Raw genomic sequence first — 26031 nt, 5'->3', positions numbered from 1 at the left:
AAGGATAACATTCCACATTTCACACCAGAGGGAGTTTCTCTCCTACACACTCCCATGTTGTCACATGTTTTCAGACCCTTTTCAAAACGGAAAGGTCTTGTTTTACTCTGTTTTATATAATTGTAAAGATAATATCTTTAATATTATATGAAAGGTTTGACAAAAGAAGAAATGTAAACACATTATCTTGGTCTACGAGAAACTTGGATGGTTATTGTCACTATGTTCTGGCCATTTTTAAACCAAATGATTGATAGATTAATTTAGAAAATGATCTGTAGATTAAATGATAATTAAAATAATCATTACGCCTTCTCCAAAACTTTTCTCACTTTACCAGTCATTATGTAAACCCTTGGGCCACACAAGAAGAAAGACAACAATGTACCACCAGTTGTTTTAATTATCATGTTGAAATCATAAAGAGGGTCTTTATAATCATGATCTGTCATAATTATCATTTAATTATGAGAAATGTGACATCTCGTAACGAGTTGAACCTTCTCAGACATTCGCGGTTAACCTCCACAGCGTTGATGTTGTGCAATTACTGCTCAGCGCAACAAGTAAACACAGTTAACCGTTTACACAGTAGCTACTGCACCAGGTCTGTACGCTGCAGTGGATGTAGGTTTTCTAGGCAAAGGACTATTTAACAAATCCCACAAAAAGACCAATACGATGTGTCAATTCAATAAAAGTTTAGTTTTTTAAAGGCTTAGTTATTTCCTTAAACACCTGGCCACAGTAATTTTTGTATCAAACGTTAATTAAAACATTTGTTTGGTTGATTTTCCCATATTAGGGCCCATATTATGCTCTTTTTCAGGTTCATATTTAGTGCCTCTACTGTGACATGTCTCCATGCTTTAATGTTCAAAAAGCTCTTTATTTTTCTCATGCTGCCTGTGCTGCAGCACCTCTTTTCACCCTCTGTCTGAAACCAGAGCCCAGTCTGCTCCGATTGGTTATCTGGTCAGCTCTGTTGTGATTGGTCAACAGCTTAGAGATGTCCCGCTCCTTAGCCTATATGTACAATGTGTTGGAGCGCTAGCCAATAGATGCACCAGTGTTGCATAGTGATGTCACAATGTTACTAAAGTAAACAAAGGAGTCCAATGATGTCTCCCTTTCCCCTCCCAAACAAACATTTCACTTTAACAAAATTGTCCCTCCTTACAGTCAAGATGGAGGCAGAAGTGAACAAAAACTTGGATTTATTCATCTTGTAGTATGCCTAACTTGATATTTGGTAATGAAGAAAAAAAGTCTTGAAACAGACAAGGTAAGACTAGTTTATATACTTATGCTACTGAAACAGTTGTTGATGACTTGCTGCCCAAACTGGCTTTTTAAAAGGAAGCTATAACGCAATGAAAAAGAACATGACACAGATTTGTTGTTCAAATATATAATCTTAGTTCAGTCATACAGATATATACATTGTATAATAAATAATATTTATAAAAACATAACATTTACGATTATAAAATAAAAAGGGAATTATTCACTTTAAAACATTTGTACAAAACTTTGGATATAGCGGGGGAAGTGGTGGGGGGGGGGGGGGGGTACTGAACATAGGAAGGTAGGCCCAGGTAGGCAGGGCTGTGTAGAACATGACACAAATGCTAAGCTATGTCGCAAAGAGAGTACAGCCTACACACTACTGGGTATGTTTGTTGAATATAATTAATAGGAAGCAGGTGGGACTGTCAGAACATGTTGTGTGGAAACTTCTCACAGTGTGAATCCTGCCATCCATCCGTCCAACCATCCGTCTTTTTTCCATTCACCACTGTCACAGGCAGCCGTCATTCACACACACATCCACATCTTGCAGACATAAATCATCTTCTTATGAAGTTTCCTAACGCTCTTTTGCTTTAGGGAATGTTCACCCCAAAACCAAAAATACAATTTCTCCCTCTACATCGTTTTGGTGTTGGTACTGAAATGGAAGTATTGACCACCTTCTCTACAACTAGGTGGCATTTAAAAAAAAAACCTGCAGTGATTTGTCTAAAGAACTACATCAGCCAACCACATCACCACACAAAATGACGTGTGCATCCACTCATGTAGTTCGGTAGAAATAGTCCCTCTGGAGCTTTGAGCACTGTACGAGTGCCATCTAGTTGAATTATATTTTAAATAAGATAAACATCTCTGTGGCCAATATCTCCAACACTTACTACCGAACCAAAACAATCTATGTTGATTAAAAGTACCACTGGTACGAGTGTAAAATATATATTTATGATTTTGGGGTGAACTGTCCCTTTAGTGTCTTGAAGTATTTTCTGTCGACCAAAAAATCACACCTATCAAAAAGATAAAATAATAACTCAACTAGGCCGATGCCTCTCAATAAGCAGGGTTAGATTAAATAATAGTATTTTCTTCCAATATCTCCATTTCCAAATCTTTGAGGCAGGTGTGTTTTTGGGGTCTTCTGACAATAGTAAAAACCTCAACGTAGAGAAAACTCATAGAGAAGGAAGGCCGGGTGTAAAAGCCAATCGGAACCCACTCTAGGCTCCACATGTCGTCACATGTCCCCCTTCTCCATTTTTACAGTGAAAGATTTGAGTCGTACAAAAGTCTCTAAGATGGACCTGGTGAATGCAAGAAGAGTTGAATTAATAAGATCTCCCAATAATCACTTTGCTCATAAGACCAGAATTAATAATAAAAAGCATGCTGAAACTTGACCCACACTTGATGCATACATTTATAAATGAGACAGCCACAAATGATCTTTTACTTGGACATATCATTTGAACCCTGGTAGTTGTCATTCCTTATAATAATGATGTATGACTGCGTTGCATCACATGTGTGGAAATTATGAGCAATTTACAGTATGCAGGAAGAAAGTCATAATTCACAACAACTTGTAACGACTGAGAATTTGCTCGCATAAACAATGCTCACATTTTTCCCACCTGGAGTAGCTGAATAGTGCATAAATATACATGTGTAGGGTTGTTAGTTGGTGGAATGAGCATGCTTGTTCACACACATGCTGCATACCTCCAGTCCCAGCCCAATGGTAATATTTCAGAAATGCAGGGCTATAAAATCCGACTGTAGCATATATCTTCCAGGTTGACTGGTGCGGTCGAGTCAGTCAGCGGGGAGAGAAGCAACACTGAGGATTTCATCAGCTCAGTAGTTTACAAAAGACAGGACGGGGGCACTTCCAGCACCTGTTCAGTTCAGTAGTTACAAAGTGATGCTTTCCTGGGGCTGTTCAGTGTCACTTACCGCGGAGTGACGGTGTAGAGGTTGGTTTAGTCTAAAAAACTAAAAGGTAAACCAGCCGGGATGGAAGTGAGGTGTTAGTTAGACATTGCTTTGTTTCAAAAGCAAAGAGAGTTTTTTTTTACTGCATTATTCTCCCAGGTAAAAAGTGTTACTGTACATGCCACAGACATTATGTTGGCATGGAGGGGGGAAATAAATAAAGACGAGGGGGAAGGTGGGGGCCGATGCCGCAGGGAAAGGAAGAAGTGGCACAACTCCTTGACCTCAGATTAGAGATCAGCCGGGTCAACACAGGACGCTTTCTGCCTCCGATTTTATGGTAATGTAGTGGTTTGGATTCAAGGAAGGGTTTTTACAAAAAATAAAGGTATAGAAGTATCCATAGCTGATGTGCCATAACCCATTAGGGCCTGAGTGTGTGTGCTGATGAATATGTTTTTGCTTGAGATGCAGAGTCTGTGTTTGGGGATGCGGGGAAAGTCGTGCAGGAAGTGAAAGAGTTGAAGTGTGGATGGGCAGCACTTGTAGTCCAGTTTTTTCTGAAAGCACCGGCCTCTCACTTGCACGTGTGGACGTCGTAGACGCGCACGCACTCCTGACAGCTGACGTAGCAGCACCAGTGGAAGATGCAGTGGCACTTCTCTTTGCGTTTCTCAGTCCGGGTGTTGTGTCCGCGGCCGCAGCACAGCAGGTCACAGCCCTCGATGCCGTGCGACGACACGTTGCAGGCCCGGTCGCGCGTCCCGAAGGAGCCGGTCTCCTGGTTGGGCTCGCAGAAGTTTGGCGAGCCCTCGTAGTAGACCAGGTCGCGCTCGGTGGGGTGCTTGAAGAAGTTGTACTTGACCCGCAGCGTCTCAACCCAGCCTCTGGACTCGCGGTGCTTCTCCACCACCATCTCCGAGGCGCTGTCGTACTTGTCCTTCAGGTAGTCGCCCAGCATGCGGAAGTCCGGCTGCGCCCACCAGCAGGTCTTCACCTCGCAGCTCCCCGACAGGCCGTGACACTTACAGCGCAGGTGCATGTGGTCCAGGATGGTCTGAGAAACACACAAGACACTTTTATTTTCACCTTGTAGGAATATTTAAAGCTTATATCTGCTCTCCTGGTTTAAACAAATTAGGCCTACAAATTCACCTTCTGATGTTTGTGACCATTATGCTACCTTTGTTAGCTAGCAGGAGACACTTGGAGAATACAAGCATGGAAGACATGAAAGAAAGTAAACAGTTGACGGACTGTGATGTGATAAAGCTTTTAAGTATAATAATGGTTAAACTGTACGTTTTAGTATTATCATCCCAGTGCACACCAACTTAAAAATGAACGCTTAAACGTTGACTTCATTGGCCTCCATGTTTACTCCTGCACGACAGCATTTGACATCTTTTCCACACATGGGTCAGTTCAGGACTATCAAGTTCACACTGGAACCTTCAATTGGCCACCATTTAACGAATAATGTGAACAGCCAAACCCAAAAAAATGGGATCATAGTGATAAGGCCAATATGGCATTGATATCATCCTGGCAAGCATCCAACTTGTAAGCCTTCATAACGCATTTCCTCATGATCCCTTTAAGCAGTTCTCAACTAAAAATATATCTAAAGAGTCAATGCCTGCAGGCTTTAAAGGTGGATCTGAAGCTTGCTCCATCAGCTTGGATTTACTGTATAGTTACAAGGGAATCCAGTGTCATGACACAAAGATATAGAATATAACTTCTTAAATGCATAAACCACTTCGGCCTTAGCCAAGAAATCCCTGAATACACCTCTCTTGGCAGAGCTTCTGGAGTGAGGTGGTGAGAAGTGTCTTTGGAGGTTTTGACATTTGTTTGCTGCGTCTGTTACCACTGGAATCCCCTTAAGCTGCTGTGAATTCAAGCTGACTACGCCCACTATCCTCTGGGACCAAGGCCTACAGGCAGTGAGAATTTGATACTAAAAAGCTCGATTTTTTATGGTGGAGTATTCCTTTAAAGTGCAATTAACCAAAAATGTAGTGGTCTTAATTTGATAGGTGACTCAATGCTTGTGGGGCAGGTAAGTCGGTCAACATCAAGCAAGATCTGTTGGAATTTTTATGGTCAGAAATGTGCAGGTAATTAGGTAATGCAGACCACTGAAGACTCACAGAGCAGGCCAAGAAAAACAATATGTCAATGGCTGCAATTTATTTAAGTGTCATGCAGCTGTGAAGTACAGAGGCTCTTCTGCTGCCGCTAATTCTCTCTGAAGTCACTGGCTCACATCATGAGTGTTTCGCCGCAGGGCTTATTTTACCTTTGTGTTTTGATTTTTTTTCTTTTTGTGCTTTAATTCAACAGCTATATTTAGCTGCCGAATTCCCCCAGCTGGGGCGGAAGGCAGGTGGCTGTGGCACCTCTGGCTAAAGTAAGGGAGAGTGGGGCTGAGGAAGGGGGGGGGGGGGGGGGGGGGGGGGGGGGGCTTGTAGTGACATCATCCTGTGAGCTTGTCATGCCAACATCAAGTCCCAAAGGCCCTTGAGGCTAAATAATGGAGCGTGAGAGGGCCAGGTGGAGAGGAGACTCCTGACAGTGCTGCTGTTCAGCTAGCTCCTGTGGTCTCCCTGCTCCTGTGTGCTCACATCAAAGGGCCCTCTTGTTGCCGTGTGGTCCCTCCATTTGCCCCTCAGCGAGCAGCCGGGGAGCCTATTTCTTTTTCTTAGCGGTGACAGCAGCCAGTGATGTTTTAAGTCTGGGCTGATTTCCTCTCTTTTCCCCTCAACTCACTCGGGTTATTTGACTGTCAGGGAATTTTCTCATTGGGATGCAAGGCATGGAAGGTGAGGTGGGAGGGTGCTGCTTAGATGAGTAATTAACCAGTCATTCAAAGTCAAGTGCTCATTTATAGGTGGAAATTCAGAAATATGCAGACAAGTCAAATACCAAATCCCTGTCAGTCACACGAACAATTAGTAATTCCACACTGTAATGTTGTCGGGGTAAATTCTCTCCTTTAGCAGCACAGTCAGACCGTTGTCCATTGTTGACTGCATCTCCGTGTCTGTTTTCCACTTTTGCTGAAATCAGTTGTACAAAGTGGATACGAAAAATATTTTTTCACTGGGGCATTTGGCTTTGGCGTAGGTCTGCGCTCTCCCAGTGACCTTCCAGTTAATGTGATGTATTACAGTGACTTAAAGTACTATCAAAAAATGTGCTCAACAATGCAACCTTCTTCTCTATTGAGTCAGTTGTACAGTTATTGAACCAGTGCTTTTCAATCACTTAATCCTTGTGGTAATTGCTTTTGTGTCTGGACAAAAGTATGTGGACTGACCACCTCTGATTAAGCTTGGCTTCTTGGTTTAAGTGAAAGGATATTTTGATCAGTTCTCAATCCAAACTTATTACAAACAGATGCTTACATTAGAGTTATTTGAATGCTTGATGCAATTCATACATATGCAAAATGCTGCTTTGTGAATTGGTATCAGACTGAAGAATGGGCTGGAAATGTTAATGCTGCAGCATAGAGCTTCCAAAAGTTTGTGTTTGTCCCTTGCCTGTTTCAACATGACAACTCCCAGCTCCATAAGGAAATGGTTTTCCCAGTTTGGTGTGAAAGAACTTGACTAGTCTGACCTGAGCCCTGACCTCAACCCTTTCCAACACCTTCAAGATGACCTGGAATTCTCACAGTGAGCCAGACCTGATCAGCTGTCGTCAGTGTAGTATATCTTGTGGTTAAATCCATTCAATAATACCTTCACGAAATCTTGTGGTAAGCTTTCCCAGACAATTGAAGGCTGATATAGCAGAAGATGTTTGCCTATGAATTTGGAACTATCAAATAGGAGTGTGATGTTCAGATGGGTACATACTTTTGACAATATGTGAATATGGAATACAGAAACCTAACAGACATTGGCACATTCCTCATATGTGTCTAAATGTATTTACCGAGCGTCCTGCCTCGTTGTTGTGGCGGTTCATCGCCGAGCGAGCGTCTGGGCGATTCTCTCTGGCGTCTGCAAACTCCCTGGACACCAGCACCCCAAACTCTGCATCCTCACTGCAGCCGCCCCACTTCCAGCCCTCCCCGGGGGGTCCCTTGTGGTGGGAGTCACAGCCGCACATGGTGGAGGTGCCTTCGGCGCAGGAGCGCGTCACCGCAAACGCCACACCTGCTGAAGCTATGGCGTGGACAAATGCTGACTCTCTGGTTGCTGAGAGAGACGGATGAAGACAGACAGAGAGGAGACAGATATAGAGAGTGTGTCAATCTTGTGTTTAACACGGACCCGGCAATCTTTACTGCTGCCAACATCCAGACAGAAGTATTGAAAGGGACACCCCCAGGCAACTACCTTTTAACACAGCATTTCATCTTTGAGAAGGCACATTTATGTACGACTGTGAAAAACAAGAAGCCTTATATGGAGAAAGAAATGAGAACCCTCTTTTTTTACAATACGTAAACATGGTTCAGAGTGTTTACCATATAATCACCATCAGCGCTGAGGAAGGACATGAAGGAGCAAAAAAAAACAGAGTCCCTGCAGTGACATCAGCCCATTGTGGTTGTGTCAGGAGGGCCTAACGCTCAGTGGGATCTCAGTGACCTCCTGTCATCCCTGAGGTGTGCTGTTTAGCATCTGGATAGTGTTTCAGGAATGTTGTCACCCCCTCCTCCTCCTACACGTCCCTGTTCAGGGCCCAAGGCCTTCTGTTGAAACCTAGCAGTGTGTCGGCCTGTTTCTTTTTTACACACTGAAGGATGGAGTTACGCCTCCTTTGAAGGCAACAGCTTATTATGTAACCAGACACCATTGTTTCACAATCATAGCACACTTACCGTGGCTCACCCATTACACTCCACTAGCTGTGTAACACACACACACATACACATACACACACACACACACACACATATACACATACACATACACACACACACACAGGTACTGTAAGGGAAGGAGTCCTTAAGCAGTGGTTTTACTTCTCAAGAGCATTGAGTGGCCTGAGTTTGTGATGCGTCATATGAGTTTTTTGTACGGACACGACCAGAAAATTAAACCAGTCGTTTGTAGACCACAGTGGCTTCTAAAGCCAAACATTCCTGACCAGTTTCACTGCCAATGAGGATTTTGAGACCCGTTCAGACTACTTTACAAGCCACAGACAGTTTACTAATGTTTGGCTGGAGGCTAGTCATATTTTCCCACCCTGAAGATATCTGCAAGCATAGTTTCAAAAACAAAAACATGTTAGCTTGTTATGATTCCCCAAGGGACAATATCTGTGCTGTTATGTTTCTTTTTTCAATATATCCGTATTTCTGATGCTAATAATTGAGATTACAGATGCTAAGATTATCATCTTTTAGGGTCTTTATGAAATTCTGTAAATCACAGCTTTATTCAAATACATATTCAACCAACATGTTAACAATGTCCTTTTTTTGAATTCCCTTATTAAATCTAACAATGAAAAAGTAACTTTACTCTTGCATCTTTATCTCATCATTCATCCATAGTAAAGTTATTTTGTTCAAAAATGACCATTCACACCTTAATCATGCATGAATGTCCCCATGTGGTACAACATAACAGATCATAGCTTTAGGCTTATTGGCATCTGTAGTTTGTTGGCTGTTCAAAACAAAGATACCAGTCGTAAATACTTAATACAATGTTATACATGAAAAAACGTACAAGACATGTACGTTTATGGGACTTGAGCTTCAATTTCAAGGCAATTAATGATAAGTAGCAAAAAATGGTTGTGTTAAGTTGGTTTTGGATACTGTTTTGATCAATATCCCTATGATCCTTGCATGACTGGATGCCACTCCGTCCGCAGGTTGGGCATCCCTGCTCGCCCTGGCAAGCCGCTCTGGGCCATCCACAACAGGGGCCTGTGAGCCCTAGGCCCCTGGAGCTCTGGCTGTTAGCCATGGCTAGCGCTGCTTCTGCTACCTGCTGGGTCCATCAATCCGCCTTTGTTTCCCTTGTGTCACACTGTATTACCCACACAAAGGGCCCAGCGACTCGCGCCCCCACAGCCCCGCTCTGCCCGGAGCTGGCATTCCCTAAACTCCCTAACCCCCCTCTCTCTCCAGCCACCCCTCCGCCAACACCCTGAGCTGAAATCCCATACACCACCACCCACCACAGGAGCTCAACCCCCCACTTCCCCCATGGCATCCACCAACTGCACCACCATGGCCAACACGCAGCCCAAGGTGGCTGGGGCTGGTGGTTGCTAGCTCTTGCTTCCCTTCCATTTATCATTTCCCAAAGTGAGACGCTACCTTTCCTCCTTCCTTCCTTCCTTTCTTTCTTCCTTCACTTCCCTATCCCTGAAGTGTTCAGCCGGGCTAGGTTGGGAGAGATCCCCTTTCAGCCTGTTTTCATGACAGAGTCAAAAGGGCGTGTGAATGGGGTGTCCGTGGGAGCTGGACTGTGTGAGGCGCGCACTGGTCTTCATGCACAGTAGGGGTTTTGCGGAGCCCCCCGTCCCTTTTCTATTGCCTGTAATCTCATTTGGTCTCCCTTCTCCCTTCTCCCTTTTATTTGACTGAGGAGCTTGGACTGCTCACACTGCCCATTTCTGCCCAGATTCCTTCCCCTCTGACACACAGGGTAATTCATTTCCAATCACGACACACAAACTCCTACCTTTATAATTAGGGTTTGCAGGGCCTTAAGCAGGACACCTGTGCCTATTGTCCTAGGTTTAGCAGGATTGTTTAAAGAACACAGTTAGTGTGGAGACATCTTACAATTAGTATTCTGCGTGTGAAGCGCCTGATGGATGTCTCCAGTATATCAGCCCTACTTGTCAGGCTTTGTTGATGGAGTTACCGAGCTGACCCTCTTTCATGCCTGAGAGTGTAAACACGGTTGGGAAATCCGAAATATAGGTCTGAAGACAAATGTGATACTGAAGGTAAAGATGGATGGAAGTTGAATAATGTGTCAGTGCTTGTACCTGCGCTCATTTCTCACTGCAGCCGGGAAAGGTGTATATTATTGTAATTGCCATAGTTTGTCAGTAAAGCCCAACAATCAGACAGTGCGAAGCCTAAGGGTTTATTAGCTTGCAATAGCCTCTGTCATAGTTTTAACAGTAGCGAGATGTTTGGCACAGATCATTTAAATCGATATTTATTTTCAGCTCCTTATACATATTTACATTGTTACAAAATGCATGCCTTTTTTCTAAGTCTAAGTGCCTCTAGATAATGTACCTTTATCTAGCACAGGGCCGAAGATGGCCAGGTTGTCCTTGATGGTGGTACAGTTCCATCGCCGGCCCCTAAACTGGTGCTGGCACTCCTGGATCCCCAGCTTGACGCCTTCTGCGACGCTGGGCATGATCTCTATGTAGTTGCGACAGAAACGCAGCTGCTTGGGCACCAGGCCGGGGATGGAGCCACACAGGATGGGTTGGGAGCCCAGAGACGAGTACTGCTGCCCAAGGGCCAGGGACCTGCGACACACAGAGAGGATTAACAGAGAACTGCGGGAGATAAACACATCTCTGCATTCTGGTTAAAGGTATGATATGCAACATTTCCCCATTTATATTTCTGAAAACAACTTGGCCTATGTTATATTTTGTTTATGTATTTTGAGTAGTGTACTTGCATTATCCAACGTTTTTTCCAGCTATTTTAGAATGTATTGGAAACCATTTGGTAGCCTGTAATACTGTTGACATTGGACAACTTTGGACATCCATGACATATATGTCACTGGATGTCTGGATCTAAGTAAATGTTAGCATTTAGCTTGAATCGTATGCATCCTGTGTTTACTGGGTGAACACTCATTTTGACTTTAACATTTTACAGGTATTAAACACCATGTCCTTTTGTTTTGGATTAGGAGGAGATTTCTGCACATAATTTGGCTCTTGTTATATCCTGAATGTTGGAAACTTCCGAAACAAACCGAGATAAGTTGACTGCAATGACAAACTCCCATGCTACTTTGTAATGCCACCAAACTTTGACTTCTGTCAATCAAAAGATTGAGAATACCCTTAGTGGTTGAAAATGACATATCAAGCATTTAAGCACAATAGCGGACAAGAAATAGAAAGAACTGCATCATGGTCAAGGGAGGTTTGTCACAGCAATCACTGCCAAACAGGCTCAATTCAGATTACATACAATTGTAACTTTTAAAATGTTTAGAGTACATATTGTACCTCAATACTTTTTTGGTATTGGCTGAAATAATTTGAATCAACAACTATCAGGAGGTGAAAGCTGACATCGGGATATCTGTCAGATTAGTAATAAAAAATAAGGTAAGACAAACGTTATGTATGCCAAGGGATGTACATTCTTTGTTCAGATAGTTCTTGATTTATATCAACATTTTGCCAATTTTTGAGGATTTTGTTTAGGTTGAAGAGGGAGGACGGCACAGATTTAATCATTCTCTATTTATTTCAACAGCTTAGTGCTGAATCAATGAATCACCTTAATGTTATTTGTTTTAGGGCAAAGTATTGTATTGATGCTTGTGTTGAGACAACATTTACAATTTGATCATTTTGGCTTTGTTCGTCTTACGAACCTATTTCGTAGGATGTAGCAAGTAAGACTGTCTGCGTCACAGTTCAAGTCTGTGCCTTACTTGAGCTCAGCCCCACAATAGAAACGATTGTTACCTGCCATGGAGGCTCTTCGTCTGTTTTCATTCATCTGAGGTTTAACTGTAAGCCTAGCTCTGTGACAGTACAGTGATTTATACTGGAGTGCTTTATTGACTTATCTGTTTAATGTAGTTATACTAGAGCTCTTGTTTATTTGGTCTTTTTCTCTCCAGCAGGAGAGGGGGGGCTAATAGGCCCACTTCAGGGCAGGGATACAAGCTATTAGCACTGACTTTTCAAAGTGTTCCCACTTGTTAGCATACACAGATCAGCAGATCTAACAGATAACACACAAGAACCTGTCTGCTAAGGTTGGGGAAAATTCCCTGATACATATCAAATATATGAAAACACCTGCCTCTCCAGTTCCATTTTAATTTGTGGCTTTCCTTGGTATCTGATTTGATAACAATGACAGCGATTACAGCTTGGCTTGCTGTTGGACAAAAACAGCATATCTGAACATTTGTGCCTCACCAGTAGGCTCGTGCAGATGTGCCTTAGCACCACAACACGGCGGCCAAGATCAGCTTGTGATGCCAGAAACAATTATAGTTTCACTCTGGTAATTAATTTTAATTGCTTTCTATTTCTCTTGGAATAATAGACAGAGAGACTGAAAATATGTTTGCCATGCCCATGTTTTAACATGCTTTTTGTTATGACAAGCTCAAACAAAACTGTGCGGTGTCTTCCAGAGAGTCATGCATCTACTGTTGGATGTCAGACACAAATGTCTTGTTGATGTATATCCAGGCATACAGTGTATCACCTGAAGAACCATACATATACAGGTCTGCCTTTTTAAAGATTTTGATTTGCCTATCAATTACTCCACCCCTGTTTTCTTGAATTTGAGAAGAAAACTTTTTTCGCATGCCTCTTGATCAAATAATTTCAAAGGGTAAGTCTTGAGAAATTCATGAAAATGGTGACTGGTTTTAACAACAGCAAAAACATTCATTTACAAACCCTCGCGCAAGTAGTGCAGTATAATCAAAGTCTAATTCATTGTCATATGCTCACTACTTCCAAAACACATGAATTTTAAAACACTGTAATCTACCAGACTCGCATGAATGACAATTGCGCCTGTGAAAGCGTGAGACTGCTTATGCCGTCGTGTTTTTCCTGTTGTTAAACGCAGCCCCTACTTACTACAAATCCTCAACACTTTTCTCCGTTTTGTGATTCCTTGTCTACCTTGAAGGCTTGCCATAAAAGGGTTTCTTCAAGAATGTAAGGGTAACACAAAGTAAGTAATATATATAAGATATATAAATTGTCATTTCTGGGGTAATGAATGCAAGAAAAATGTCCTTTGGCTTGACAATAAATGTGTGTGATTTTGGTGTTTACAGGGTTAGGGATTTGAAGAGCTGTTGCCAACATTTATAAGAAAAGAGCTTCACCAGTGTCGAGCAGTCTCTCCAGCACTTGGCTGAGTCTGGGCGAACAACGTGACGCTGGAGGCCATGAGAGGATCATGGGGGAACAATTGACGCTGATCAGATCAGAGCGCCACTCAGGATGACCTCAGGACCCCCGCAGGGTGCAACCCAATCACAGCAGCCACTGACTGTGACAGATGAGTGCAGCGCAGTGCCCCACCCCAACACAAAAGTCAAACCATTGAAGTCACTGGGGAAAAAATCCCCCCTTAGATAGGTTCACAGCTCATGTGCGCTTTTGCTTTCTACATATGGCTACCACCAAAACCCTACCCCCACAAAACCTCGCAAACAATGTTTTTGATCTCAGGAGTGCATTGTTGCAAAAGGCTCCCAGGTATCAAGTTGTTTTGCTTTTACAGCTGTTGCAAATATAATATATTAAGATTACATAATCAGCTATGAGCCACATGTGTATTTAGCAGCAGCTTCCTGATTGACACTGACAACAAACAATTCTAAATATGAAATCCCGTCCGATCGCAGTTCCTCAAAAAGTAAAATTACGTCAAACTATTTAACTTTCAAACACTGTTATGCACAGGGAAAAAATAAGTGTCTTCTCTTTTATATCCAACTTAATAATTCAAACCTAAAAATGCTGTTTTGCCCAATTTCATGTTCCCATGCTGAAATGTAAGAGTGCTCATCATTCTCATTCATGTTCTTGTCTCAAGTTTACCCAAGCGAAGTTAGCCACATTAGCTCATCTGCCAGTCCCAATCCCTCCAACATCACTGAGTTCAAGTGTTGCTGACTTCACTCTGTCTGGTGACTGAGTGACTAAGGGCCTTAATTACACTGTCTACTAGCTCGGTTACTGCCCATTAATCTCTTAGTCAAAGGGTGGACCAGAGTGAGTGCTGCCCTGCACGGAGTTTGAATTTGAACCCTGGTGTCACATGCTCGCCAACAACATCAGTAAGAAAACTCAAACTCTTTATTGAGACCTCTGTGCCAACCTCTGATATTTCGGGTTTAATACAGGACAGCTAAACCTCTTGCCCACCACTCTGACATGCAGGCTTAGCAAGTGAACTTAGGATTTCTGATGGAATCAATTATAAAACCGCATGGGACTTTGTGGTGGACATAGCATGTTTAGACTACAGTCTGTGGGTCTGTCAGGCTATTTGTCTTTGTTTGCAAATGATGTGCCTCACTTGATCCATACTGTATGGATAGATGAGATGAAAGGGATATCTTTTTTGGCTAGGTGCTAATGAGAGTCTTAACCCTTAGGGGTTATGAGGCGTATCGTGCAAACAGACACACACATAAGATGCATGCATGCAGACCACATGCTGATCCTGCCTGCTCTGCCTCACTTCTCGGAAGCCATGAGCAACGTGTCTCAACCGAGTGAGGGAGCAGCAGACGCAGAGACCTCCACAGAGGCAGAATGCCGGGGGAATCTGCTGCAGGGGACGAGACAAGCAGCAGAGCAGCAGCGAGCGGCAGGGCTTGGCAGGTGCATGCCCAGGCAGGTCCGTATGGGGCCTCTACTGGCCTGGGGGGGGTTTACGGCTTGGTCGGGGGTTTTCTCAGTATCTGAACTGGGCTGATGTGAAAGTATGACGGGCTGCTGGAAACCACAAAAATGAAGCAGAGGAAACAAAGGGATTCCACCACACACCTTGCTGAAGAGTGGAAATTCACGCAATCAAGAAGCACTGTAAACAAATACTTTTGGCTCAACCCCTCCCAATGCAATACAGTATGCACTCTGCTGCTAGGATGGAAAAGTGAAGTGGCAGCATCTTATAGAAGTCTTTGAGAAGCAATGTGTTATATGTTTCAGCTGCTATTGTTGGAGGTCTGCATTACAGGGGTCAGTGTGTAGCACATGTCTGTGCACAGATGAGCTTTCTTTGTGTGACAGCCTCATATGTCCTGAGGCACAAATAGTACCAGGTGACCCTCTGAACCTGTTGAGCAGAACATGACATCTGACCTCACTGCCTTAAGCTTGATGGTCTACAGAAACAGTTTGAAGTTCATGACCAGGGCCTGTATACAAGTATTTAAAGACAGGGGTGCTGATCTATGGCTTTGCCTCATTAATCATTAGTTATATTAACCAAGTGCATCCTCATATTTAGATTTTACAGTTGTTCAAACTTGACGTGTCAGAGATGCTGCTTATCTTAAAGTGAAGAAAATCTATATTAACATCTATATTTTTGGGCCAACCTGATCTTGGTCCTCTACACACTATTTTGGTTCCTGGTCCTTACCTTGTTGTGAAACACGTTTAATACTGAAAAACTGCCTTAAATTGCACGAAAACAACCTTGCAATGGCTTGTGACCTCCACACATAGGCATGCACTCAAATGAACATTGTACATGTGATTACATTACTTTAAGGAATCATTTCATGCATTTAACTTTCATTAATGTTTTGCTTAGCCTCAGTATGTGCCTCATATAATGTTTACATTTTCAATATGGAATTATTAAACTATTTAAATTATTAGGCACAAATATCTAGAATGTGATTGTTTTTTCTATGATTGCATTTTTATTTTAATATTAATTAAATGTTGCTTTTTTGTATTTAAGTCAAACATTGACAATGTGTTGACAATGTAACAAATGCTCATGGTAGGCCTACATTTAACTACCAAATCATTGTTCATATGTCACTTCCGGCTGCCATCTTTGGTCAGAATGTAGATTACTTTGCTTCTTCATCTTCTCTTTCCTAACAGTTAACTTTTTGGAAAACATCAAAAGACTCTCAGGAATCTGGACATGTCTTCAAAATAGAGGTAAGTGTTCTTGAACAACCTGCTGACTTGTTTAAAGCAACGTTCAAATTATAATGTATGTGTTTACGTTAGCCTTCAGATGAAAACGGAAGTAGCGGTAGGTTAACAATAGCCCTTCTTCAAATGTAGCGTTATATTTTTAATATCAAATGTAGTTTTGATGCATGACGATTTCCTCAAACATTGCTAACATGTCTTTTGAAACATTTTGCGTTTTAATTTCGTATCCTGAATATTATAGCACATATAACTACACATAGTAGCCTACTCCTTAATAATGCCTCGCGCACCCGGTCCTTAATTAATGACAAGTGACGTGAATTACGCTAAATAATATTTTGTATCGGGCTTCTAGCTACTTTGCTAAAGTACATCAGCAAAACCACAACATAGAAACATTTCCATTCAGATACTTCACTAATATAGAACTCATGGAGGCAAAAAGTCTTCTGCTGTTGTTTAATTTATTAAATTCGTTTTTTATAAGCAAATCACATGCAGTCAAATCTGAGCTTGCGATAATAACTATGCCTTTAGCTGTGAAATTGCTATAATGAAGTAAAAAGTACTATGTTTCCTTCTAAAAAATAGTTGTGTAGTAATTGAAGGAAACATACATTGGAAAATATACTAGTTAAGAAATATTGATATCTCAAAACGGGATCTAGTGACATTTGTTTCCATTAATTTCAGCTGTAATTACTAACCTTGTATACTGGTCAGAAAGGCACACATTGAAATATGCTTTACCTTCAGGGTGTTCTTACTGAGTTTTTTAGTGGTTTGTTGTTTAGAACAAATTGGAGTGTTAAAGTGGCAACCGAAGTATGAGGGTGAAGCAGGGAGGAAAAGCGAGGGATTAGAGAGCCTGTCACAATCCATCCCTCCATGCATTATTCCTTAGGCACTGTTCAAAAACCTATGGAAACCTGCATGCATGTATGAAGGCAGAAAGAGCTACCTGGTTCTGTTGGTACTTGTACATTCCCACTTCCAACAAGGTTATCACTGAGATGATGGCAAGAGGTGGGACGCCTTATTAGTATTGCTCATTCTGGGCAACCATTGTAATTGTGTTAATTTTGCACCAGGTTTGCATGCTTGTTGCACGACATGCTGAAAACTGCTTACACATGATGATATAATCCATTATGTTTCATCACAAGCTGGGACACTGGGATGTGTTTTTAGGTGATGTGGAATTAGGGTTTCTATGTTAGTTCACTTTTATTTTAGTAGCAAAGAGCATTATATAAAAAGTATTACTTGCAGATATTTTAAAGAATACAGATAAGTAGATTTAACAAGGAATTTGAAATAATTAATTCTTTAGTAGGGCTGCATGTTATGAGAAACACATCTGTTAATGTAAAATTGCAAAAATAATTGCAATACCAATATTAATTATGATAAACAAACACATATGAAAATGGTAGTTCTGTCTTTCCGCTGCTTTAAGTATATTGCTTGAATACAAAAAAGTTGTATCCAATATTATTTAATAAACAAAGTGAACATCGAACTAAACACAAAAAACACTAATAAAAGAAAAGTGTTTACAGTTACATAGTGCAGTTTAGGTCTCTTTTAAAAACGTGTGCGATATTGCCCTGCGGGTTATTGGGAAAGTTAATATTGTGATAATGATTTAAAACACTATTTTGTGCAGCCCTAGTCTTGAGTAACATATTTGATCCTATTTGATAAGTGCTATAACATTCCAATGTATTTGCTATTGTGGATGATGGTGCCAGTCGTTCTCAGCCATGTCTGAACAAGGAAACTTATTTCATTAAAGATAAATTAATAATGTTAGCTTATGCTTGGTTTGTGCCTTAAGCGCTGAGTTCTCCTGAGTGTGTTCTGTGACTTTCTCTGTGAGAGCCAGGCTCCTGAAAAGGCCTCTGCAGAATATGTTAAATATATATATATATATATATTAAACTCTAATCTACCTCTAATTTACCTCTATATGTTGCCGCTGCAGCTCAACTTGTCAGATTCGCCCCGAGGACATCGTGTTGCTAAAAGAGAGCAGTCAGAAGCGTGCATTGAGAACATTGCCTTCCCAACCTTTTGGGATTTATAAATCCCACAACAGCGTCCGCAGAGACATACAGACACTCGGAAGAGAGTAAGTGGGCCAAGGAAAGTTGCCGGCTTTGCCCGAGGATGGGACTTTTCCTGGTGGAGGATGGAATGCAAAGCTCCTGTCTGTGTTTTGTTGTCTTCTCTCTTTTTTCTGCACACTTTTGATTTGTAGTCCAACAGCTCCTGGCTGATCAGATAAAAAATGACAGGACCCCTGAAAAATGTTCCAACCTGTTCTTTGTTTTTTACCTCTGTTACCTCCCCTTCTTTCCCCTCTCTGCAGACTGTTGCAAAGAGTGTGGAGTTGGGACAAGGAAGCCCTGCAGTCACAAGTATGGAGACGTGAAGAAGGAAGCTTAACAGGGTGTACACTTGTGAACCTGCCTGTCAGAAAGTGAATGAGAGCAGCAGTAGCTCTGCGGAGAACAAGGCACCGACAAATGAGCGTCAGACTGTAAGCTCTGTGTCTGTAGGTGGACACTACAGAGTCTGATCTGTTGTCTTGAAAGGATGGAGCTGGTTTGAATGAGAGTCTTGAGGGACTGTGTGAATGAACCACACATTCAAACAGTGCATTGTTCCCTGCCACTGCTCATTAGGGCCAGCTTGTTGGCCCTGCTGCTTGAATTGTCAGCAGTAATGCATTCTATGCAAATCATAACTCGTGGTGGATTGTCTGGAATCTTCCTTTGTATGTCTGGAATTTCTTTGTCGCAATTTCAAACACCACATTGTGTGTTTGATAGTACTTAAAAACCTAATTGCTCTTGACTTTCGCACGCTTAGGTAATTTGGAAACATAAAAAAAAGCTGTGGAGTGATTCCATATTGATGGGGTCGAACCCGGTGAAATGAGCTTGCCAGTCTGCAGATATTTCTCTAACAGGCAGCATGTCAAAGAATGAATGAAATGTCATGCATGCTTTTGCCTCTCCCTTTTATTGCTCTGAATCCCTCTGCAGGGCTGGGTGTTGTGCATCAAAACATTTTCGGTGCAGGCTGAACTGTACCAAACTTTCCAGTTTCCACAAAGCTTGCTGCAAGGCTAAGCAGATAAGCAATCGTTGTCTCGTAATCAGTGATCTGATTCTACCTGATTTAAATGAAAAGAAAAGCAAGGTTGCTTGTTCTAAGAAAAAAATAATGATTTTGAGATCCAGGCTTTTTTTTTTTCATATTCTATTTGTAAAAATATAGTTCTATTTTCTGACTATTTAAACCTTATTCCCTGTAATTGAGCGACTTTGAATGATGGCCCTGTCTTCCTTTCTTCACTGCACTCTGATTTGTTGTTTGGTTGACCTGGTCAGTGGCCTGAGGGCTTCCACTGAACATAGGCTGTACAGGTGTGAGCAACACATCTCTGTCAGTGACCCTGTGTGTTAGAGACATTGCTTTCTGCTAATAATTAACCTCTGAAACAAGCCATACAGGTGAGATCAGTCAGGTAATGAAGACTTTAAATATTGTGTGTGTGTGCCTCCACACGTGTGTGTCCCCTAATGATCTCTTTGCCTCTGGCCGTTGCAGTTTTCCCTTTGAGGAACTGCCCTGGCCTGTGTTTTAGTGCAGCTAATAGCTGTGCACTGGGGGACTTTGTCATTTCCTACAAGAGCCCATTGCGTGTCCTTTGATAGTGTGTGAAGATTAGAACTCACCTTCGCTGCTTTGAAATACCACTCTCCTTTGAACCTCTTGCCTAGCTTGGGTTTGACTGTAATGTCATCCCACATGCTTGTTCAGTGACGACAGTTTTGTTAGTTTGTTTTGTCACGAAACATGTTTGTTGAGAACATGAAGGTAACTCTCACTGACCGTACAGTTAAAGACTGGTGCAGGTTTTAGTGCATAAGACAAAAGGTAACATTTATTCATGCTGAACTTGCACAAACTCTCAATTCTAGTTGACTTTATGTTAGTTTATAACTAACAAATTCAAGTTATACAAAGTAAATGCTTAATGTGACCAATAACATTGTTAGACTGAGGCTCAGTGCCAATTTTAGAAAAAAAGAAAATAAACACTGTAGAACTGGTGTTTTGTTTAATTTGTCGACCAATCAAACAATATTGCTTCCCACAACTTTGACTTGGTGTGAAGGAATATTGCCCATCTAGATCTAGCTTCTTTTGTTGAAAGAAACATTTTAAAAAGTTGATCTTTGGGAGTTGTCAATCAAATAAGAATCTAATAAGAGAATACGCTTTCATTTAGCAATATTAATAATAGTATAACTCTCAAAGAAGGTAGGGAACATTTTACTGCACAATGTGTACTTCACTTCCGAAAGGTTTCGAATGCGGGACTTGTGATTATTTTCACAGTAGTACTACTTTACCTACGTAAATAATCTGATTTATTTTAATTTTTTCAACAAATGTCTAAGTCATAAATGTTTTTGAGGAATTGCTTCCATATCTCCTGTATCCCTGTGGATGTCTCTTTCTGCGGAGACGTTTTTCTTTGGCTTTAGCCCAAAATTGCCTTTGACCCTGGCCCTATGGCGGCCCTCAGCCATTCATAATGGAACCCCAAAGTGTCTTATGAATGACATTCTTCTGGACTTTCCTGCTCCTTTCTCTATACCTTCCACCGCAATGCTGAGAATAATACCCGAACATCCTTGATCTTTTCACACAAGGCGGCAGACAGAGGATTTTCCCGCAGTAAGAATCATTTAAGTGATCCCTTTTCCAATGGTAGGGGTTTTTGGGGTTGAAGATTGGATTGAAGATTGGAGGCGGGGGGTGTCACAGTCAGATAATGACATTCCTGAGACCCAGAGATGGACTCTAGAGCCCCATTTAAGCCGCTCAGGTTGAACTGGATAGGTCTGTGTATAGACTTGGCAGTTTGGTAAATCTAGATAGCTTTGCGTGAGATTTTCCGAGAGGTATGACAATATTAAGGCTACTCCAAGACGGCGAACACAATGTTAGTCAGGAAGCCGTATTTAGGCTTATACGTGCTTCAAATTTTAATTAAAGGATGTTGAAATTGATCCTTGAAAGTAAAAGAAATGCACAGGGCCTAATTTTACAATAGTATTTACACTGGTCAAATTGTTTTTCTTCAGATTTGGCAAATGGTAAAACTAGATTTTGTCCATGATGTCGAGTTACTTGCTAACAGTTTTGACTTCCTCATATTTCTTGTGTTTCCTACTCAGACTGGCAATCTTGTTTCTCCTCAGTGAGTGGAAGTAAAACAAAGCCCTGTCTGGTGCACTAATCCAAGAAACTTTGGATGATCAGGACTGCATCCTTTGCCTATTAAAGCTGATAATGTATGCTGACATTATCTCAAAAGAAGACAAAATAGCTTTGTGGTTTAAAACATTTGAAAGCAAATAACCCTTGCGCCATTTTTTTTTAATCCGCCTTTGTCTTCTTTATCCCTCCTATTAACCGCACTTATCTACATTTTAAGTTTAAGCATTTGAAATATTTGTGAGGAAAATTGATGGCCCTACTTTAAATTGCAAACCAATGTACATCAAGTGTATTATGTCTCTGATTTAACAGTTGTGATAACAGAGGGTAAAGAGAATAACAGTTATTGGATTTAACCATTTAGTGGCTGTGATATGACAGAGTTAAAGCCATGATCTCTGCCGTTGCTCGATGTTTGGCATCGAAGTAAATTGAGCTGAGGTAATTCCTTGCTGAAAGTGACTGTCATCATTCACTTACAACCGCTGCTGTTTACGCAAAGAACACAAACACACAGCTGGCTGACAGAGTGGCTTAAGCTGCTCTGAAAATAGTTTATCAGTTAAGCCACACGGGCTTAATACAATATTAGACGAGACTTTTATAAACAACGCTTATGTCATAGTCCTCAGCAAGTTCTCAGATATTCTTTGATTTTTAAATGCAGGTTAAAAGGTGAATAACAGCAATACGTCCAAAAAACAGATATCTTTTTCATTCCCTAACCAAACAGGCTGTATGGTGTTGTCAGATAATTGGACAGAGACCTGTGGATTATGTAGGGATGCTGTCATAAATTCTCGCAAACTTTGTTGTTTAAAGCTGCCATTTCCCCAGCATTCTTGCATTTCAAGGAGGCAATTTACTGCTCAGTCGCGCCTTTTCCAAACCCACCTCATTAGCTTTCTGTGTCTTTCTACTACACCTCATTTTCCTCCACGCATATGTGCATATCAGCGGAGTTATTTATGCTCTGTTTTGTTTTCAACACCCCATCTTGTTAAAGCAAAGCTGCCAGGCATAAAGCAGTCAAAAGTGCTCTTCCCTCCAACCCGTCCCACCTTGGCTGGAGAATTTATGGCCAAGTCCTCGCCCCTGAGACAGAAGCTGAGAGGAGCCTGCTCGGGCCCTGGCTGGCTGAAACTCGGCACCCTGTTGTTTGACGCAACATGTTATTTTGTCTCTTTTCGGACACCGCAGGGTGACGCCACTGACAGCGCTGTTTGACATCAATTCCTCAGCACCTGCCCAGTCACCTGGAGCTACGGCTACTGCTTTTCATCCCTCCACCCTTACAGTAACCCATTCCATGGCCTACACTTCAAAATCCTCTACCCAAATCAAAGGTGGTGCGCTTTGTTGAGGTTCGAACATTACACCAGTGTCATGTAAGCTCCTTGAACAGAACAGCTGCAGGTAATTCACAGAGAGAGAATCCCAAGCTCTTTGTCACTGTTGTCTGATGGGTCCTGCTGAAGCCAGCAGTGGGTGTAAAGTCCTCTCTGCCATTAACACTTCAGCCCTGTGGCCTGTGTGCTTGGCAGCTGCCTGCTCTGTAAATGAAACCAGAAGATGCTCGTGGTTTGGACAGCACTACGGTGGGACCACATGCTTGTTGGGCTACTAAAAGTGCAGTGGCTCTGACAAGTATTGTGTTGTGAGCCAAAAGAGCTTTGTCATACGCCCTCGCAAATATCTCCAAAATACAAGCTTTATGTTACAAAAGAAGACCAGGAGCTATGAGGTCAGCTGCATGTAGCTGAATTTGTAATGAGATAAACCTCTACATTTCAGTTACTGGTGCCAAAAGCGATCTGGGATAATTTAACAAAGAATAAAACCCTGCGGCACCTAAACATATTGTCTCCTGGCAAATCCGTAGTGGAGGGGGTGAATTGTGGTGCAATTGAAAAGCAAACTGTAAAGCTTAACTGTTTAAAAAAAAAGGATTAATTTAATTACAGCCGATACCTCAGCAGATTGCAAATTTGTTGTATTTTTTTTTATTGTGTTCATGTTTATCACTGGCAAAAATGTTTGTACAACACATGAATCTACCAAAAAAAGGCAAATATAATTCAGATTGAAATTAGTGCAATTTTTGGGAGCTGCCGGCCTGAATGTAGAACAGTGACGCACAATAGCTAACAAAACAAAATGACGCTCATCTTATAAGTCATGATTGTTCTACTCCCTGAGGCTCTCCTAAAATGATATGGTTGTACTTCAAGAAATAAATTGATTATGGTTTAGAAAAAAGAGCCTCTTTTGAGGCTTTGTTGAGTTTTCACGAGCAACAACAGCGTTGTCATCATCGGAGAGCGATATCTACAATTTATGTAAAAATGAATGATCTGATGAGTTATTGTTGTGGCTGAAAAGCCTCATAAGTCCTTACAGTGCTGTTGACAATTCATATCAACATGGCAACCTCTTCGCCAAAGTATTTTTCCTTAAATAAAAAAAACCCTCCATATTTTTTAATTATCTAAAGGCTCACAAACTAAAAAAATCATCCCCTTTGCATCAAAACATACTCCAAAATGATAAATGGATCTGAGTATAGAGGGGAAAAGGACGGAGAGCCTTTTCCGTTGCACTAGAATTTGAGGTTAAGATTCTTTGGACTGGGCCGGAACATTTTTCCACTCTAAAAGTGCACATTCTGCCCCCTCAGAAATAATCATTTGACCCAAAAAACAAAATCTCTCTGTATGCGTCTAGGGTCTGATGCTGAAACTGTGGATTTGTACTCACCACCAGATGGGATAGCCTCCAAGCACCCGTGAGCTGGACAACCACACACACATCAAATATCCAATCAGATACAAATCCATGAGGTAAGCCTTGTAGTGTGTGAGAGGGATCAATACATAGAACTTCCAGCAGGCAATGAAGAAGAGTTTCCAGGAAGAGAAGCTTGATGGTTGAATGATGGGAAGATTTAAGTGATATTGAGAAAAAAAGAAATCTTCCTCCTGTTTTCCCCCCTTCTTTGAGTCGGGCCAGGAAAGTGTGTCTGTCTCCTAGTAGTTAAGAGAATAAGTGTCTCTTACACACATGCACACACGCTCCTACCCGTCCTCTCCTTCCCTCCCTCTCTCTGAGGTTCTTCCCTAAGGTAGATATCTTTTTCTCTCTCTCTACTTTTTTCTCCCTGAGGATGCCTCATCCACAGGCCCAATATTAAAGGGGGGGAGAGGCGGGGGGAATGAGGTTTGGAGATGTCAGCTGGCAAGCCAATCACAGGAGATGGCCTTAGGTTACGAAAAAAAAATTATTATTCGTTCCCATCTGTCAATCACACGCCACCCCCTGGTAATGTGGAAAAGAAAGGAAAGAGTGAAAAGAGGGAGGGAGGGAGGGAAATGAGAGAGGGAGGGACACATGAAGAAAGGTAGAGCAGAGTTGTTACTCAACTTGTTTCATGTGTGATCATTGAAAAAAAATAGTGGCTGGAGGTGAAGAGATGCAGGCCAGTTTCTCTTTTTCTCTTCGATACGGGGTTTGACGTTCGTTCTGACACATTGATTTTTAGGGGTTGCGCCCTGACTAATTGATTCGGATATATATGCACACACACACACGCATAATCTCTGTCCGACTCACAGGGACATATACAGTGAATTTTCTAAATTGTTGTCCTCCCACCCCAACAGGGGGGGACATAAAAGGGGACACAATAAAGCCATAAACTGTGGTGGTGGCTGGGCCAGGCATGCAGGGTTATATGCTTCAGCGGCCCAAAGGCGACACATTTTACATCAATACTATTGTCATTCTGATGGGCTGCGGGGCGAGCAGCCGTGGGACGGGGGGGGGAGAGGATAGGGAGGCAGATAGAGTGAAGGAGGAGGGTGGGACACTTGTGATGGACTTAGCCTGAAGTGAGCATGCATTTGATTCACACACAAGGAAACTGATCAGGACGAATACAAACAAGATAGCCGGCAGAGATCAAAGAGAGCCAGACGTAGTGATAACAATCTTGAGAGTTTTGTCTCAAAGGATTAGCACTCATGGAAAGAATGACCACTAACAACCACTGCTGGAGACAGTTTGAAGCCAGTAATGAAGGGGTTCATCAGAATAAAGTTCATACATCACAGAACATAACTTTTGATGATCCGTGAGGCTCTGACACTTCTCTCACATCAGGATTATTCAGATGTATCGGCCAGTTTTCTACTAGTTTCTTTGCCCTTAAGAGACTTATGTCAGGGGTAGCAGAGAACTCTGCTTTTTGATTTCATTCATTCAATTTGCACTACACTTTAAGGCTTTTTAAACCACATATTTAAAACATGTGACACTCATTGGAAATACATTAACAAGTAACTAGACCAGATGGACTACCTGACCGATTTGTAGATTAAGTGTGTGCAGCCATGTGGAAGCCAGCCTTTGGGAGATCTGTTTCCAAGTGAGGAAAGTCATGATAAGTTCAGTAACATAGTAAGAGATGTTTTGTTGGTGTCATCCTGATTTAATATTGTAGCAACAAAAAAAAATGAATGAGATATTATTTGTTGACTTTCAGGAAACATTTCACCCGTACACAATTACAAACATTTGATACCTGTACACCTTTGCAAC

At 41.8% G+C, this 26031-nt stretch overlaps 1 protein-coding gene across 1 annotated transcript; it reads right to left on the bottom strand.

Moving 5' to 3' along the window:
* Nucleotides 1-1580: 1580 nt before the first annotated feature.
* On the bottom strand, nucleotides 1581-24272 carry wnt3 (wingless-type MMTV integration site family, member 3). The gene is made up of 4 exons (XM_034119489.1): nucleotides 24193-24272; nucleotides 10490-10731; nucleotides 7198-7463; nucleotides 1581-4306 (listed from the first exon to the last, which is right to left on the bottom strand). The coding sequence occupies exons 1-4, from the start codon at nucleotides 24270-24272 to the stop codon at nucleotides 3827-3829; spliced, it is 1068 nt and encodes a 355-aa protein (XP_033975380.1). The 3' UTR covers nucleotides 1581-3826.
* Nucleotides 24273-26031: the final 1759 nt, after the last annotated feature.

Source organism: Trematomus bernacchii, unplaced genomic scaffold (assembly GCF_902827165.1).
Source record: "Trematomus bernacchii unplaced genomic scaffold, fTreBer1.1, whole genome shotgun sequence".
NCBI lineage: Eukaryota > Metazoa > Chordata > Actinopteri > Perciformes > Nototheniidae > Trematomus > Trematomus bernacchii.
This window is presented reverse-complemented; position numbering and strand designations above follow the sequence as displayed.

What these genes read in the sequence shown, in the direction of transcription:
- wnt3 (XM_034119489.1), bottom strand. Translation starts at nt 24,272, where the DNA reads ATGGATTTGTATCTGATTGGATATTTGATGTGTGTGTGGTTGTCCAGC. An exon ending in GGAGGCTATCCCATCTGGTG is followed by an intron (nt 10,732 to 24,192) that starts GTGAGTACAAAT and finishes TGTGTGTCGCAG; the next exon opens with GTCCCTGGCCCTTGGGCAGC. An exon ending in CGGCCCTGTGCTAGATAAAG is followed by an intron (nt 7,464 to 10,489) that starts GTACATTATCTA and finishes CGTCTCTCTCAG; the next exon opens with CAACCAGAGAGTCAGCATTT.